Source organism: Dromiciops gliroides, chromosome 1, assembly GCF_019393635.1.
Source record: "Dromiciops gliroides isolate mDroGli1 chromosome 1, mDroGli1.pri, whole genome shotgun sequence".
Classification (NCBI taxonomy): Eukaryota; Metazoa; Chordata; class Mammalia; order Microbiotheria; family Microbiotheriidae; genus Dromiciops; species Dromiciops gliroides.
The window spans coordinates 143,172,420-143,192,120 of NC_057861.1; the positions used below are offsets into that span (position 1 = coordinate 143,172,420).

The 19,701-nt window shown below is 35.6% G+C and overlaps 1 protein-coding gene across 1 annotated transcript in view; it reads left to right on the forward strand.

The window, feature by feature from the left end:
- STK3 (serine/threonine kinase 3) overlaps positions 1-19,375 on the forward strand; it is a 465,914-nt gene extending 446,539 nt beyond the window's left edge. Inside the window, exon 11 of the mRNA XM_043968349.1 lies at positions 17,915-19,375. Within this exon, the coding sequence (XP_043824284.1) occupies positions 17,915-18,073 (159 nt within the window). The 3' untranslated portion in view covers positions 18,074-19,375. The remainder of the gene's footprint in view (positions 1-17,914) is intronic.
- The last annotated feature ends 326 nt before the right edge of the window (positions 19,376-19,701 follow it).

Below are 19,701 nucleotides of genomic sequence, written 5' to 3' on the forward strand. Positions count from 1 at the left end.
ACAATAATAAAAAAGCAAGAAGCATAAAGTGAAAAAACGTATGCTTCAATCTGCACTTAGCTTCATCAGTTCTCTGGAGATGGATAGCAGTTTTTATCATGGGCTCTTTGGAATTGCCCTAGATAATTGTATTGATCAGAGTAGCTAAGTCTTTGACAGTTGATCATCATTACAATATTGCTTAGTCTTCTCCAGGTTCTGCTCACTTCACTTCGCATCATTTCTTATAAGTCTTCCCAAAAACCATACTTCTTAATACTTAAAAATCCATTACTTAAAAAAACTCAGAATTAATAATTATATCATTTTATTTTTTATCATTTTTAAAATCTAGTCAGCTATAAGTTCCTTTCCAGCTCCAAATAAAATCTATGATCCTATTATTCTTATTTAAGGGTTAAATTAGGAGGTCCTAAGTTCATAAGTCAGGATAATTTTTTGATGAAATTTTGATGTCAGCAGCTGGTTAGCTTCAGTATTACTTGGTTTTCTTTCGAAAAAAATTAGTCATTCTGCTCAGTATAGATTAATACAAAATTAATTTTTGAGATGAGACTAATTTTATTTAATCATTTTCATAGAACATTTTTTTCTTAAAACTCTTCATGGATTCTTAATTGAATTTGTTATATCTATTAATATCCGAGCAAAACTAAAAATACTAGCTATTTTAGCTCCAAATCATACCATTCAAAAAATAACAAGTATGTTAAAATGTTTCCTTTTTAGTAAAACACATTTTCTAATTCTCATGTAGCAAACCAGGTTGTAGAGTTTGGTTCAGAATTGATTGCTTTTAAGCATGTATTGGGTTTGTTTGTTATGGTTTGTTTTTGTTGTTGTTGTTTTCAGTAATGTTTTGAACGGATGTGTTTTTGGATGTGTTTTTAAATTGTCCAAGAAGCTGTGACTCTTTCCTGGGATTTCCATGTTGTTTTGAAATAACTGCAAATTGGTTGCCCCTAAACTCAAGTTTAGGTTAATCCTGTTTATCTCTAGGTATTGCTTCACTGTTTAAAAACATTCTATTTTTAAAAGAAAAAAGTTAACTGTTACAGCCTGAGCTTTCATGATTTATGTTTTTCAGCTGACCTCTAATTGTTTTCTTTTATAACTATTTTTTGAGTAGATTTGGCATAGTAAATTTTAACATTTTAATGATGTGAAGACAGGCATAATTTAATCTCTGTCAGAAGATGTCTTAAGATGTCACTGGTGTAGAAAATTGTATAAATGGTTGTGCTCAGTTTTTTTTTTTTTTTTTTTGGTAAGGCTAATAATGCCCTCCTACAGCATTTCATTCCCAGCATGTGTGTCTGCTATGAGGATAAAATGCAATATTTGTTATTGGTTGAATGGCCCTGAGAGAAGACATTTTTTTCTAAGAAAAGAGAAGAAATCAAGAGAAATGTATCATTAGACATGCAAAATAAGCTTAAAATGAAGCAGTGGATGATACTTTAATTTTTTAAAGAACTATTAGGTATGCTTGAAGTAATTTTAAGTGTTCTTCTTTGCTTTATGTGAAGTATCAATCTCTACCCTCTCATCCATTTAGTTTCACGTTTTGCCCTGAAGTTAATGGGATATATTTTAAATATATTTGCATTGTCTTTTATTTGTATATTACTTAAATTTTCTTCTATATTCCTCTCTCTTCTCTCCTCCCAGAGAGCCATTCCATGTAACAGTATTTTTTTAAAGAATAAAAGAGAGGAAAGAGAGGGGAAAAGTCAACAAAATGAATCAGTACATCAGAAAATCTGAAAATACATTGTGTTCCACCTCTGTAGTCCTTCCAGATCTGCAAAGGAGTGAGGGGAGGTATCTTCTCATATCGTCTTTGAGGCTATGCTTGTTCTTTTTTATTTTGTAACATTCACTTTTTTTTGTTTGTTTGGGTTTTTTTTGCAGGGCAATGGGGGTTAAGTGATTTGCCCAGGGTCACACAGCTAGTAAGTGTCAAGTGTCTGAGGCCGGATTTGAACTCAGGTACTCCTGAATCCAAGGCCAGTGCTTTATCCACTGCGCCACCTAGCTGCCCCAACATTCACTTTTAATTGTTTTGTAGTGGTTGTTCTTTTCATTCACATTATTGTATCGATTATGTAAATTGTTTCCTTGGCTCTGCTTCATTCAACATCAGTTCATGCTTCTGTATTCATCAAATTTATTATTTCTTATAGTACACTAATAATACATTAGATTCATGTGCCACAATTTGTTTAGCCCTTCCCCAAACAGTGGGAATCTGTTTTCAGCTCCTTGCTACCACCAAAAAAAAATGCTGCTATATGGGGCAGCTAGGTGGCGCAGTGGATAGAGCACCGGCCCTGGAGTCAGGAGGACCTGAGTTCAAATCCAGCCTCAGACACTTAACACTTAACTAGCTGTGTGACCCTGGGCAAGTCACTTAACCCCAATTGCCTCACTAAAAAAAAAATTTTTTTTAAATGCTGCTATAATTTTTTTTGCTGATTTAAGTATATAAGGGGGCTTCCCTCTTATCAGGGATGTCTTTGGTGGAGGTATATGGCTAGTAGTAGAATCTCTGGGTCATTGGATATAAATATTTTAGCCACTTTGTGGACTAATTCATAGCTCCACCAACAATACCCTAGTATACCTACCTTCCTACAACCCCTCAAACATTAACTATTCCTGTCTTCTGTAATTATTACTGATTTGTTAAATATGGGTTGAAATCTCAGGGATGTTATGGTTTATATTTCTTTTATTATTAGTGATATGGATCATTCTTTCATATGCCTGTTAATAGTTTATAATTCTTTTGAAAGCTGTTCATATCCTTTGACCACTTAGCTCTTGGAGTATGGCTCTTGGTTATTTATCTCAGGTGTGTGTGTGTGTGTGTGTGTGTGTGTGTGTGTGTGTGTGTGTGTGTGTGTCTTGGTTATATATCCCAGATGCCAAAAAGCCATATCTGAGAAATTTGATACAAAGATTTTTCCTATTTCCTCACTTCCATTCTTATCTTAGAATCATTGATTTTGTTTGTACAACTTTTCAATTTCATATAATAAAAATTGGCTATTTTTTCTTTTTTAATTGCTTCTATCCCATGTTTGATAAAGAATATATCTCCTGCCCATAATAATGAAAGACATATTATCTGCTTCTTTTCTAATGAAATGCCTTTTAAAATAATCACCAAAAAAAATTCCTTCAAGATCTTTAAATTATTTAACTTTTAATAGCCTCAGTTTTTTCATCTGTAAAATGAAGATAATAATTGAACCTACCCCACAGGGCTAGTGTAAGGATTAAGTGATATAACAGACGTAAAGCAATATGTAATGTTAAAGCACTGTATAAAAGCTAGTTATTATTATTGCTTACATGTATGTCTAAACTGTCTCCTATTTCACCACTCTCTCATATAATGAAATGACCCTCCTTGTTAAGGCAAACTCCTTATATGTACAAGTGATCCCATTCCATCTTCTCCAGCAGATTGGCCTTGCTATCATCCCCACTTTTTCAATTATCTTCAATCTCTTCCTTTCTACTCACTGCTTCTCTACTGCCTACAAATATGCCCATATCTTCCCCATCCTCAAAAAAATTCTCACTCGGTCTATTTATCCCACTTCCTATTGTCCTGTATCTCTCCTTCCACTTGTCACTGGACTTAAAAAGGCCATCTATAATGGGTACTTCTACTTCCTTTCCTTTTACCCTCTTAACTCTCTGCAGTCTGACTTCCAGCTTCATCATTCAACCAAAACTGCTTTCTCCAAAGTTTCTGCTGCTCTCTCAATTGTCACATCTAATGACCTCTCTTCTGTGTTTCCAAGTCATTATCCTCTCCTGGTTCTCCTACTTGTATGACTACTCATCCATGTCCTTTGCTGAATTTCTATCCAGGTCACAACTGCTAACCATAGGATTGCCACAGGGCTCTTGCCTGGACTCTCTTCTCTTTGCCCTCTATACTATTTCACTTGATGATTTCATCAGCCCCCATAGATTCAGTTGTCTCTATGCTAATCAAATCTATTTATCCAGCCCTAGCCCCTCTGCTGACCTCCATTCTCACATCTCACATCTCCAACTTTCTTTTGAACATCTTGGACTAGATGTCCTATAAACATCCTAAGCCCAACATGCCCAAAGCTGAACTGATAACCTTTTTCTCCAGACCCTCCCCTTTTCCTGATTTCTGTTACAAAATAACATAATGCTGTCTTCCCAGTCACAACTTAGGTGTCATCCTCAAATATTAACCCTCACCATTACCTTCATATATCTCTTATATTCACCCCTTTGTCCTCTGACAATGCCACAACCTCCAGGGTGGAGACCCTCATCACTTTATGTGTGTTCTATGTCAATAACCTTCTGATTGCTCTCCCAGCTACAAGTATGTTCATGCCAGTTTATCCTCCATTTAGCCACTACTGCCAGTCTTCTTGATTTATATCTTGCCATTGAATTTCAATGACTGGAGGAGAGAGTGAGTCTGATGACTTTGCTCAGCTCTGCCTCACTTAAATCCAATTCATGCACAAGTCAAGACATCACCCTCATGATGTCATTGGTCCTCTTCAAGAACAAAGGACTAACAACAACAATTTTTTCCTAAAATGTTGGTCTGTTCATGTCACCCCCTGATCAATAAAACCAAATAGCTTCATTATCATGCCCCTTTCCCCTCACTTTTCAGCTTCCTTTTGTGTATTGCCCATTAGATTGTAAATTCCTTGAAGGGAAGGACTGTCTTTCTTTTTCTAATTTGTATTCCCAGCACTTAACAGTGTCTGGCACATAGTAGGTGCTTAATAAATGTTTGTTGTATTATAAGATCATAAATTTTCAATTAGAGGGGACCTTGGAGATCATATAATTCAACCCCATCATTTCACAGATAAGAAAATTGGGACTCAGTGGAAGCCAGTGATTTGTTTCAGATCACACTAGTAGGCAGCACCATGTTTCAAACCCAGATTCTCTGTCTCCTCATCCAATATTAGAACCCATCACCCCTACCCTAAGGGAGATTAGGAGGGTATTAGCCATGAGACTTCACAAATATTAGAAGCATTATAAAGCAAGAATTGATGAGCACTATTAAGTAGTACAACCCAGGGATGGCTTTTTTTCAGTATGAGAACATTAATTCTAGAGAGCTAGATATTATCCTAGAACTCTACCATTGATACAGCCCTTACTGTATCTCTCTTGGTTACTCCTTTCTTTCCTCTAGTAATGCATTGCCTTGCACAGAGTAAGCACTTAGTAAATATTTGTTTATAAGTTAAATAATTTAAATAGCTGGACCACTTGGTAGCAAATTCTACACCATGTGGAAAGTATTTTTACTACCTAACCCAGTGATTAAGGACAGATGTTACATGTCCTTAAATTCATTTTAAGGAAATTTTTGTTTAATTTAATCAAATAGACAAAGACCCACTTTGTGCCACAAAGCTGGCCATATATTTCTTTTCCATGACAAATATAAATGGTAATTGTGTCATGTACTAACTAATAAGTTGGTGCCCTTTAGATATTGTAGTTATAATATAGCCAGTAGAATTGCTAAAGAAACTGAGTATAGGATCTGTGACTATGTCAGCTATTATCAAGTCAATAAAAGGTTGGATGGGAATACCACAGTGTAAAGTTGGTCTGTAGCTTGATGCTGTGTTGGTGTTAAATTCTTCCAAAAAGTATTCCAAGAAACATGCTGGCTGCCCTAATTTATTTTTATTAGTCATTGGCACATCATTTTTTCAGCATATTAGCAGAATTTAGCAAAAGCTTTCACAGCTGTATTACCATTAAAAATCTTTGGCTTTGTAAAGAGAGTTTCCCTGCTTCCAACCTGGTCTATCACCTCAGTCTTCTCCAAGGATCATCACTCTATAGCACTGAATTGATTGGGTCAGTTAGCTTATAATCTTTCTGTACCTTCTAGTACTCATGCTTTGTAGGCAAGAACTTCTGTATATAGCAAAAGCATATTAAGACTCAAGTTCCCAGGGCCCTTACTGGGTACTCATTACACCAGTATATAGCATATTGTTGGTGATGGGCATTGAGTCAGATAAGAAACCATCATCTGCGCCATGACTAGTCACTGTTGAATAGCCTTATTGTTAAAAGGAATTTTTCTAGGCAAAGTTGCCTAATAGTTGCTAAGAAGCAGACCTACTGATACTACTAATGTTTTGACATTATTGGCTTAAATTATAGTCTAAAGCCATATTGTCATCCTAGGAAGTATTTTACAGGATAAAGGCCAAGATTTTACAGGATGGCCAAAAGTTTGCCACCAGTTTAAGCACATTAAGATAACATTTTTATTTTTTAGTCATAAAATCATAGATTTTAAGCTGGTGGAAGGCATTTAGAAATCTTCTAGTCTCAGCCCCTCGTTTTACAGATGAAGAGACTGAAGCCCATAGAGGCTAAGTGACTTATGTGCCCAAGGGTTTAACATGGCACAGCTAGGACTTGAAAGCCAAGTTCCCAACATCAAAATCTACATTTTTTTAAAAACTGCACCATACTGCCACCAAAGAAATCCTTTCTTTCTTTCTTTCTTTTTTTGGCTTTCTTCCTAAATACTACAAAAGCAAAATCCTATGGCACTGGGGATAAGAGGAAGAGATAGATTCCATGAGGGAAAATATATGCAGATATTTGAACAGCCCTTCCTTTTTTCCTTAACATATATTTTCAGATGTGCTTTGGGGTTACTTGCTAGTGTGAGAATATTATTAATATTACAGGGGCCCCCTTCTGTGTGAGCATGAGGATAATTAGGCAGATGATGCAAAAAGTGATGAAACAAAGATAAAAAAATTCTTTTCTTAATGTCACAATAGTCTTTCCCTACAAGGGGACAAATAGGGTAACCACACACATATAGTTTTACCTGTCACACTAGTAATGATTTCCCAAAGAGAACTGGGGGACCTGGTGCTAATGCAGCCCTTTTGTCCTCCCAGCATTAAAACAATGGGCTTGATGAAAATGCTGTCTCACTGAAAATGAAAAGCATGAAAGAAACAAGTGTCCAGCTATTGTGAAGGAACATGAGGCTAAAATTCTACAATCCTGCCCAAGCTACATGTCCAAGAAGCTTTTTAGCTCAGGTTTCTCCAGGGTGAAGTAATGGTCTATAACAAGGTGGATCAGCTTACAGCTATGAACTAAATGCAGGATGACCAACAACGCCAAACAAGCCATGGAAGAGGTCTGGGCAAAAGCAAAGACACACTTGCAAGAACATTTAGTCCCATTAAGGTTGTTCCCTCTATTTTATAAGGCACATCTTCAGAGAATTCTGATATCTGTCCAATTCTTTCTCTACTTTTAATTGAAAAACGCATTGTTTCCAAAGGGTTATACAGTGTTTATACAATGAAGATTACCTAGAACAATGCCTCATTCATATTTATTTCACAAAGTGACGGTGCTGTATATGGCTACTAAATGAAATACTGCTCAACTATTTTGTGCCATCTGACTTCAAATAACTTTTCTGCATAGTTCTTTTTCTTTTAAAATACAAGCTTGATTTTATATTAAATAGCAGAATCATGAGACAGTTTTGAACAAAGTATACTTAAGTTGAAGACAAGATGTGTTTCTAAAAATAGGCTGTCAAGCAAATTCCTGTAAGTTGGATGCTATTTTTCTAATTGATTTACAATGTAACATTAGACTTTGCTACTGAGAAGGGGAGAGGGGGAAAAATATTTACCTTAAATTAGTGAAAATCAAACTTCAGAATGTAGTAAACTCATTAAAATCATACACTGTGTGAGAAAATGAGATATTTTTGATAAACATATGCAAAGTAAATCATACAGTACAAATAACACATCAAAATGTCAAGATATTTTGCCCTCAAAATCTGTTTCTAAGTGAATTTTGTGTTCCTGTATACAAATCAGAAAAAAAATTAGGGACAGAGTGGGCCAGAAGTCACGATGTTTTACTAACTTTTTGAAAACTATTTTTCTTTATTTTTGCCACTTAAAAGATTTTGGTTTTTACACATAATGTAAATTTATTTCCTATATATATTATATGTGATGCTATGATATTATAAATTAAAAACAAAAAAGGAGTTATTAAATATTGAAACCCCTTCATAACTTTAATCTGCCTGATGAAGGATTGTACATCCAGCCAAACTTGGAGAGTCATCACCAGATTGTCCACAGAGGGACTAATTTTTCATAAGCATAGCAAGTTGTGATGGAAGAATTGCAAGTTGGCTAATGTAGATGGATTTACAAAGTTTACAGAGAAAAGCAAAGTATAAGAAGCCTGGAAAGGGTAAAAGAATCCAGGTTGTGAGAAGCTTTTAAATGCCAGTTTGTATTTTATCTTGAAGGTAATAGGGAGTCACTGGAGTTTATTGAGGAAGGGTGAGACCAAAACTTTAGAAAAATCATCTTGGCAGCTTAGTAGAGGATGGATTGGAGTGAGAAGATACTAGAGGTATGGAGACCTATTAAGGCTCATTGCAGTAGTCTAAATGTGAGATGATGGTTTCCTCAACTAGAGGTACTGCTGTGTGAGTAGATGAGAAATGTTCGATAAGGAGAATCACCAAGACTTAATAGCAGTTTGGGTATGTGAGATGAGTGTGAGTGAGGAGTGAAGGGTGGCATCATGAGTGTAAGCCTGGGTTCCTGGGAGGAGGTCAGTACATTTAACATCTATTGGGAAATTCAGAAAAATAAGAACTCAGGGGTAAAGATAATGAGTTTTGTTTTAGATATGAGTTCTAAAATCCTATGGAATATTTGAAATGTCCAAAAGGCAGTTAATGATGTGGGATTGGAATCCAAGAGACTAGGGCTGCATATATAGATCTAGTAAATATCTGCATAGAGATAACTGAACCTATAAGCTCTGATGAGGTGAGGATGCTCATCAGTTGGGGAATGGCTAAACAAGTTGTAGTATATGATCATGATGAAATAGTTCTATGCTTTGAGAAATGATGAGCTCAATTATCTTAGCAAAACTTGGATGGACTTGCAATGAAATAATGGAGAGCAAAACAGAACCAAGAAAACATTGTTTACAGTAGCAGCAATATTGTTTTAAGAACAACTTTGAGTGACTGTCATTTTGACTATTATAAATACCAAAAATAACTACAAAGGACCTATGAAAGAAGGCGCTATCTGCATCCAGAGAAAGAACTGATAAATAAAAGTATGTATAGAATGATTTTGCATACACACACACACACACACACACACACACACACACACACACACACACACATTGGTGTCTGATGATAGACATCTCTAGGGCATGGAGGGAGGGAAGAAAAAAGGGGAAAAGAGAAAGTTACTTAATAGCTATGTTCAGTGTGTATTTGGAGGGAATAGCAAGTTGTGCATGGTGGACTTGCCATTTCATATGTAGTCTTTTTTCCCCCTGTTCTACTGTGTTGTGGAAAAGCTTGTTCTGTTTCTTAAGTTCAGAATAAAATAAATAAAGTGTTCCATTTTAAAAAGACAGTATATATGAAGAAGAGAAGGAAGCCCAGAACAGAGCCTAAGGTAGGGGATGATTCTCTTGGTTGGTGGGCATAATATAGGTGAAGATCCAGCAAAGAAGACTGAGACAGAGTGGCCAAAGATTTAGGAGGAGAAGCAGAAATAGAGAAGTTCACAAAAACCTATAAAGAGGAGAGAATATCCAGGAGATGGTGATCAACAGTGTTAAATGTTACAGGGAGGTCAAGGATGAAGATTGAGACAGTACCATTAGAGATTATTGGTAACTTTGCAGAGGGTAATTTCAGTTGAATAATGAGATCACAAGTAAAATTACAGAGGATTTAGAAAAGAGGGGGAGAAGAGGAAATAGAGGTGCCAAGTATAAATTTTCTCTCTCAAGGAACATATCCATGAAGGTGAGAAGTTTAGAATGCTGATGTGAGAAATTTAGACTTCTGATTTCAGGTCCATATAAAGTAAAACTTCCAAATGTGGGATAGGCTACCTCAGTAGGGTGTAAGTTCTCCATTAAGAACCCTTCAAAGGTATAACCATTTCATAGAGATGTTGTAAGGATTCTTGCTAAGTTATACTTAACTAGACTCAGGTCATTTCTTATGATGATATTTGCTTTTGTGGAGAAAGGAAGAAGAGAATCCTATATTTGTATCTTATGAACCAATCAATGGGCTTGATTTTGTGTTTCTAGGACTTTGGTCCATTTCCTGTTTTCTCTGTTAATAAAATGAATGTGATGGCCAGCATGAGAAGTATTTTGTAAACCTAAACCATAGCCTGTTCAACAAAAGTGAAGGATTGGGCTAAAATGGGATTTAAGGGGAGAGAGTCACTCAAGGCTACAATAAATAATCTGAGGTGTGCACTAGTAAAATCTTACAAAATGCTATAGACAATTCAGCATCGCAAATGTAAGAGAAAATTACTGTTGTTAGCCATTCTGTTGATAGAATGTTCATATTGTAAGAATTGTTAGCAGATGGGAAAATAGATGACTCAGAATACAGTATTAGCAATCCATATTTTTTTAATCACAGACCACTAATAAGGTCTGTAGCATCTGTGAGATTCATTTAAACAGTTGCTAGGAAGAATTTGTTTTCCCAGTAAACACAGCAAACCCTGTACAGGCTTTTCTTGATTGAATATATTTGACTATAACATTGTTGTGTTAGTATTAACATATAAAACCATTAATTTTCCATGTCTTGATGTGTCATCTTTTTATTTTAACAGGCTGAATGATTATACTGCCACTTACTATGGACCTGTTAAATCCTGAAATTGTGCTACATTTAGGCATTTTAACACCTTCTGTTTAGCTTTTTCTAGATTTTGAAAAACTGAGGTCTTTTAAGGTCTCCCAGTAAAACAGGGTTACTTTTAATAAAGAGGTAACATCTGCTTTCCTTTTGCATAGATTATCTCATTTACACCTTACAGCATCCCTGTAGGATTTGTTTTACTGGTTTTTGAATCTCCACTTTACAGATGAAGAACCTAAGGTTATAAGACCTTGAACCCATGTCTTTGTGACTCCAAAGTCCTTACTTAATCCAACCTACCATGCTGTGCTATGACATCTGTCCTCAAAGACAGGAAGACTAAATTTCAATTTCTATCTCTGACACATCCTAGCTTTGTGACCCTGGACAAATAATTTAATTTAACCCCAGAGTGCTCTAGTCAACTTCCTAGATCATAGCTTGCAGAGAAAGTGCTAACCTTCATTAGTAGAAGGTATTTCCTTATTTGGGAGTACCTATACAAATGAAATCATAGATATATTCCCTTTCTCTATCCCTCTTTTCTCCAAATGTCCTTAAAACTAAGTTGTGAAAATAATTACTTCTTGTCATTTGAATATAATAGTATAGGTTATTACTGTAGATTTTTATATATTATCTAAAGGAAAGTTATAATATAATTGACAACTATACTTTGTTCTATAAATTACATTGGTTTTCATTTACATTTAAATAGATATTCCAAAATAATATGGAGGTAAAAGGCATTTTTAAAAATCTGTTTGAAGATGACTTAATTTCATTTAGCAGGTTTTCCCACAAAAATGGCACTTTGGGGTTAGTATTTTATAAAATGTTCTCAGTTGTAATTCAGTTGTTTAGGCCGTGTGCAACTCTTCATGACCCTAGTTGGGGCTTTCTTGGTAAAGATAATGAAATGATTTGCCATTTCCTTCTCCAGTTCATTTTACAGATGAGGAAATATACAAACAGGTTTAAGTGACCTGCCCAGGGTCATTCAGCTAGTGTCTTAGGCTGGATTTGAACTCGGGTCTTCTAGAGTCCAGGGCTGGCACTCTATCCACTGTGCCACCTAACTATTCTCAGCTGCTTAGGCTTTTAAAGGTAAAAACATTAATTAACACACCTTATATTCATGACTTTTACAAAGAAGTCATATATAAGCAATATTAGTGAAATATACTATGGAATTCTCTTGCCCCTTGTGTTTAATGTGAAAATCAATGCTGTCATTAACAAAACAGGATGCTTGTTCCAGCTGCCATTCACACACCACATTGCACCAATTTTCATCAGAAATTTTGGCTCCTGTTGGAAATTGGCTTTTACTTCCTTGTGTCTAACATGAATAATATATCTACTATTATAAGGAGTTTGAGGTTGGTTTTTTTGGTCTGTTTCTTGTTCCCAATAATTTTTATTTAAACCCTATGTAAGTGCTGGCACTTCTTAGACTATCTATTGGCCTGAAGCTTACGGGGGAGATCTTGCACTCTTCTGTCTTAATTCATGATTTTCCACTGTTTATCTATTTTAAAAAGGCACCTCTATGAAAATGTCATTTGTAGGTTATTCAGTCTCCTGTGGCTTTAGGCTGAAGGCTTAAAGCTATTTTCCTGTCTCCTCAGAATGGTGGTCCCTGGGAATTTCTCAGCAGTAGGCTGCTGAGATAAGTACCTACATTTTGAACTCTTGATCCTCAGCATTAGATGAAGAATATGTAATCCTTTAACTCTGGAACTTTAACACTTTTATTCAGTCAGTTGTCCAAAGGGACTTCCCATTAGACCATTACCCATTTGAAATTATAGCGATAAGTTTGTCAAAGAGGCAGCTCAGTATGTAGGAAAAAGCAGAGATTTGGGGTCAGAGGACCTGTGTTCAGACCCTGGTGCTATCACTTATGACCTGTGTATCTGCCTGTGTTTATGTGCTCTCTATCCTAACAGTATCTTGGGTGACCGTTTGACTTGAGTTTCTTCATTTGTAAAGTTAGCAAAATTAATTCGGGCCTTGGCTATGTCTCAATCTATACTCTGTCAGGGAGTGGGTAGCATGTTTCATCATTAGGGTTTTGGAAATGTGGTTATTCATTGTGATTATCAGAGTTCTTAAAATTTTTTAAATTGGTGGGGTTTTTATGGTATTGTTTTTTACTGTATAAATTGTTCTACTTATGCTCACTTTACTCTGTATCAGTTCACCAAAGTCTTCCCAGGGTTTGTTTTTTTCTGAAGTCATCTCTTTCATCATTTCTTTTAACACAACAGTATTTCATCATATTCATTGCCATAATTTGTTTATCCATTCCCCAACTGATGGGTATCCTCTCATTTTCTACTTCTTTGTCACCACAAAAAGTTCTGATATAATTATTTTAGTACATACTGGTCCTTTCCCTCTTCCTTTGCTTTCTTTGGCTTATAGACCAAGAAGTAGTAACATTAATCCATAGGGCATGCATGCATATATATATATATATATATATATATATATATGTGTGTGTGTGTGTGTGTGTGTATATACATACATATATATGTGTGTATGTGTATATATATATATATATATATATATATATACACAGTTTAGTAACTTTGGGAGCATAGGTATGAATTACTTTCTAAAATGGCCAGACCATTTCACAGATCTACCAACAATGCATTAATGTACCTGTTTTCCCAAAGCCATGCCAGAATTTGTCATTTTCCCTTGTCTTCAGCTTGGCCAATCTGATGAACATGAGGTAGAACCTTGAGGTTTTTTTCATTTTCATTTCTGTAATTATTCAGGATTTTGGAGCCTTTTTTCTGGGTCAGTTGTCTTTGATATGTTGTACCCTACATTTTCTTCTATTTTTTCATCAATTTTACTTTGTTTTAATATTTCTTGTTGTCTCAGAAAGTTATTAACCTTGATTTGGTCCATTCTAATTTTTTAAGGACAGAGACAGTGTGAAAATTTATTTTGATTAACTATACATGTTTTTTTGATTTTCAAATATTTTATTTTATTCTAATTAACATTTGCTTTTTAAAATTTTGAGTTCCAAATTCTCTCCCTCCCCCCACACCTCCCTCAATAAGAAGACAAGCAAACATATTTCCATATTTGTTACATTATGAAAGAAAACATAGACAAAAATTTTTTAATATAGTTTAAACTGCATTCAGACTCCATTAGTTCTTTCTCTGGAGGTAGATAACATTTTTCATCATAAATCCTTTGGAATTATCTTGGATCCCATTCTAATTTTAAAGGAGTCTCTTGATTATGAAAAATGCCAAGCTTTTAATTCACTTTCCAGTTCTTTTCCCCAAAGTACTTGTTTCTTTTCCAGTTTATCTTCTAGCTCTCTCAATTAATTTATAAAAATATTTTTTAAAAAAATTCAACCCACTTCTTGACTTCAAAATTTATGTTTGAGTCAGGCTCTGTGTACTTCTGGAGGGAATGTCTAGGCTTTGCTTGTGTCCTCTTTAGTCCTGCTACTTTCTCAGGTTATTAAGTATTGTGTTATAGTAGTATCTCATTCATGGACAACTCAGGCTGGCCTGCCAACTTTCAATGCTCCCAAAGCAATTTGATCCATGAAAAAGTCTGATCACTGTAAGTGGCAGTTAAGTGACAAAGACGAGATTTATCTGGGTTTGGGTCTGAGCAACATACCTCTTGTTCTGCCCTTCCATTAGACTGGACTTGACCACATTCAGCTAGGTGGAAACTCTACTGGTTAAAATGACAGAACTGTAGGCTTGGTCTGGGATCACTGCCCTGGTTATTCTTTTATAGGCTTTTAACTGGGCTGAAACTGAGACCTCATTTCAGTCCTGATATCTGACCCACATAGCTGCTGCTTGCTTCTGAACTTGGACCTGCTCAGTACATAGTTCATAGACTGTTCTTCACCCTGGAATGTCACCTTTAAGTTCAAGTCCTTTCCTCAGTCTTCCCTGACTCTCTGACCCAGAATTGGGTAGTGAACAAGAGAGCTACAAGTTGACACTTGTTCCTGGAAACTATATGAGATTAGTCCCCTCTAAGCTGAATTGAAGACCTCCCTTTGACCTGATGCACAGTCATATGCTCACATGCTCAGAGCTGCTGATCAAAACTTGTTCACCAAACTCTCTGTCTCCTTTTGCCAAACATGAGTTGGAAAATATGACTTACCGTGCTTTTTGTCTTCTGGTGCTTCCTGATCAGAATTTAATCTGTTTTATTTTCTAGATGTTTGGAGAAATCGTTTGAGGGGTGGAGGAGGGGGAACAGGCACTGTATGTCTTATTGCTACTTCATCATCTTCAGTCTCCCAGCTTGGTATAATCTTTCAGGACTTTGTCTCTGCTGGCATAACTTTTGAGGACCCAGCTTCAGAGTAGCAGAACTGTACTTTGATCTGCTCTCCTGCCTGAGTTATTTCAATGCATCCTGAGATTCCACTCTACTCCCAGCCACACAACCTCTGCTTATTCCTGTGCTTGCTTTTCACTTAGTACAGCCGAAGACGAATGACTAAAAGGCAAGCCCTACCCAGGCCAGTCCCTAAACCAGAAGACTCTGCACAGAAAGTTGTAGTCTAGACCCTGTCCCCAGCCATCTGCCTCTTTATACTGACCAGAGCTAAAGATTAGCCACCTGGGCAGCTAGGTGGCGCAGTGGATAAAGCACAGGCCCTGGATTCAGGAGGACCTGAAAGGTCAAAGCCGACCTCAGACACTTGACACTTACTAACTGTGTGACCCTGGGCAAGTCACTTAACCCTCATTAGCACCCCCCCCCAAAAAAAAAAAGATTAGCCACCTGTGGTTTTTGCTTTTACTTCCTAGTCAGTACTCTGACATGCAGTTTCTGGATCTTTGTGGAGTAGTTATTGGGAAGAACTCAGTTGTACTGTTACCTTGGCTGATCCCTTCAAGTTTTGGATTGTTTAAGTGAATTCAAAGACAGCAATCATTTTCCTTCTAAGACTTCTCTTCTTCACCCTCAGTTTCTACAACTGATCCCATTATATAATTGTCTCCAGTTCTCTCACCATGTTGGTTACCTTGTGATATATGTACCTTCTGGGTTGTCACTGTCCCTTTTAAAATGTGATACTGCCCTTTCTTACTCCATTACAGATTTGAGGGCCTATATGTATGGAATATTGCATATTATTGTCAGGTACAGCTAATTTATTGTTTGGTGTTGCTGAATTTTTATTTTTCTTCCTTTTTTAAAATCTGTGTGTTACAAGAGAATGCATACTTGGGAGGACAGAGAAAGGGAACAGACAGAGTTAAAAATGAATATTTGTTTTTATAAAAGCGTTCAACAAAAAAGTTGGTGCCTTACTCGCTGTGTGACCCTGGGCAAGTCACTTAGCCCCAATTGCCTCACCAAAAAGGAAAAAAAAAAAGTTGATGCAAAAATAAATAAAATGCACTGTAACAGGTGTGTTCTAGTCATTCTGTATATTATATTTACATTAATGCATTTTAAGACCTCATTCAATATTTTTGTGCTGTTCCATATGAGTTTGTAGTCCATTAGAACCTCTGGGTCTTTTTCCTATGACCTACTTTCTGGCCTTGTCTCCCCTAATTTTTATGTGTGTGGTTAATTTTTTGAATGGAAGTTCAAAAAACTTCAAATTTATCTTTATTAAATTTCATCTTGTTACCATTTTCCTAACATTCAACATTGTCAGTGGTTTTTTTTTTTTTTAAATACTGAGGGTGTAGCTAGGTGGCGCAGTGGGTGAAGCACCGGCCCTGGATTCAAGAGAACCTGAGTTCAAATTCAGCCTCAGACACTTGACACTTAATAGCTGTGTGACCCTGGGCAAGTCACTTAACGCTCATTGCCCCACCAAAAAAAAAAAAATTAAGTAATAGGAGAACTAAGAAAAGCTGTGGGTTTGGAGGGAAAGATAACAGATATCAGAGCCTGGTAACCCTTTGCTAGCAGTCTACCTCTAGGCTGACATAAGTATATTGATGAACACTCTTTGGATCTAATCAATCCCCTTGTTTAAAAGTCACCTAACTACCATAACCTAGTAGGTAGAACTCTAAGCTTATTCAAATGATAAATAGAAAGAGGTCCTCAGGGGTCTTATTTAAAGCCATTCATACTCTATTCATGACATTGACTATCGAAAAATAAATGAAGCTAGTCTGATGTGACTTGTTCTTAATGAAACTATGTTGTCAGGTAGAGCCTTCTTTTTCTTTCAAATTAATTTCTTGTAATGACAAATCTAAGAATTTATCAAGACTCAGCATCCATGTCACTGACCTGTGATTTGGGAAAAAAAAAAAAAGTGCGTTCTTTTCCTTTCTGCTGGTTGGAACTACATTTGCCTGTCTGCAGTTCATCCCTGACACTTCAGTTATCCTTCAGCAGTACCAGATATCCTTAGCAAAGGTGTAACAATTACATCCACAGATTTCTTCAGCCCAGTAGGATGTTTTGCCAGGCTTACTAACTGGTCAAGAATATTTTTATTTCTTGGTTTTCAACTCCATGTTAACCATTTTTCTTCTATATTTTGAATTCTGAAAAGCTTTGTCATTGATGGAAAAATGAGTTGAGTAGTTTTACGTTTTAAAGAAAGGAACCACTCAACTTCCAGAAGCAGGAGATTGGGCTAAATATTGCTATGACCAAGACATAGCCTACATTTTTGTTTTGTTTTGTTTTTATTTTCTTATTAAATCCCTAGTGTCGGCCTAGTTTCTGGCAATGAGTAGCAGGAGAGAGCAGAGAAATTTATTTGGCTGAAGTCTTTTATTTCTTTTTTTTTTTTTAATTTTGTTGAGGCAATTGGGGTTAAATGACTTGCCCAGGGTCACACAGCTAGTAAGTGTCAAGTGTCTGAGGCTGGATTTGAACTCAGGTCCTCCTGAATCCAGGGCCAGTGTTCTATCCACTGCGCCACCTAGCTGCCCTGAAGTCTTTTATTTCTTGAATATAGTTTTACCATATTGCAAAACCTTCTTTTTATATGATGAAATGCCTTTGAATTAGACTTTGAACAATATTTCAAATATTTTTAAATAAACATTTTACTGAATAGTTGTGTTAAAAATTTTGCATATAGTGGGGATAATTTTGCTAAATATTTTTATTTTTTTCTATCTCCAGTTGAAAAACCTAAGTTTAGAAGAATTGCAAATGCGGTTAAAAGCATTGGACCCAATGATGGAAAGAGAGATTGAAGAGCTTCGTCAAAGTTATAATGCAAAGAGACAACCAATTCTGGATGCAATGGATGCAAAAAAACGAAGACAACAAAACTTTTGAGCATAATATCTTCTCAGACAGCATGTGTAGTTAGTCTAGATGCCAGTAAACCATTAATAGTTGAAGGAATCATAGTGTTATGATTATTTCTGTTATTTTTAATACATAAGATTTGTGCTTCACAACCCAACAATGTTGAAATTCTGAAGGAGCCCCCATTCTGAAGTTACAATAGAGGGCTTGAATTTACCAGTGTAAGCACAGTAATTTTATTTGTGAACAATGAAAGCAACAGAAATTTTCATTATTATTTTTCTAAAAAAAAAAAAAAAAAGCCCATCACATATCAATACTAAATCTTTGTTGTACAATTAAAATTATACTCATGGGAACTTAAAGACCCAAAGCTATTGTTCATTTGTACAACGTTGCCCAGCTTTATGTTACAAAATTTCTTATTCCCATCTACTAGCCTATTTATTATATTCCCTTAGGTAAACTTATTTATTTATGCCATTTTGCTTTTGTTTGTTTTCAAAGAGAAGATTGGATGTTTTTGGTGAAGACAGAGCCTAATCAGCAGCTGATAAATTACTACTAAATTACTACATAACAAAACAGGGAGATAAGTGGTACAGTCACTTGAAAATCATGGTAGTACTTGTTTCCCAAGAATTTTTCAACCTAAAGGAAGCAGTAATAGCTGCAGTACCCAAGGTATGACTGCCTAATTAGGCCAGCTTCTTTTTTACATAGAAAAGAAAATTCTGTTTCTACCTTGTGGCCATTGAGTTTTCATGTTTTTATTTGCTTGAATTTTATTTACTTATTTTGATGTTTGGTACAAGTAGAACATTGTATTTGGGTCAGGTAAAGCTATAAAGGACATGAATTTCAAAACCAAAGAAATCAATGGATAGTTTGTACAAAAATTCAGTATATGGTAAATACAAAAAGGAAAATGAAAACTAATCATACCTTTAATGTGTTAATATTGTTCCATTTGTATATCTGGAAGGTGAATTGTGTCTCATTACAATAAGCTCATCACATTTATTTCTATGAACATGTGGTCCATTGTCCAAGGATTTTTTTTTTGTTGTTGTTCATTATTTTTTGAGAATTGGTAAGCATTCTGTACCTGATGATAACGGAACAGAAAGACAGTTTATACTCAACTATGCATACCCTGGAGACTGCAAAAAATATGAAAACAGTCAAGCAGAAATTCAATTCTAAGCAAAATGAACATTTGTGCAATTGAATTGGGACCAATTGTTTTCCTAAACAGCATATGGCCATTTTAATGGTATTTGTTCTTATGTTTTTAATTCTATCATGTAAATCATAAAGACAAATAAATTTTACTATACTAGTTAGAACACATTCTTTGCATCTTTCTCAAACTTTTTTTTTAATTTGAGATATAAGTAAGTTGTGTATATTAATATTCAGAGTAGGAAAGGTTAATCAGCTTTGACACTTCAAGAATAAAATCTCCTATAAAAATGAAATTAAACTCTAATTTACTGCCACTGCATCTTTTGTTATTTTAGTATTACAGGTTTAGAACTGGAAGGGACCTTAAAAGTTATTTGTTCCAATGCCCTGAATGCAAATAAGGAAACTGAGGCCCTTTAAGATGAAATGACTTGGGGGCAGCTAGGTGGCATAGTGGATAAAGCACA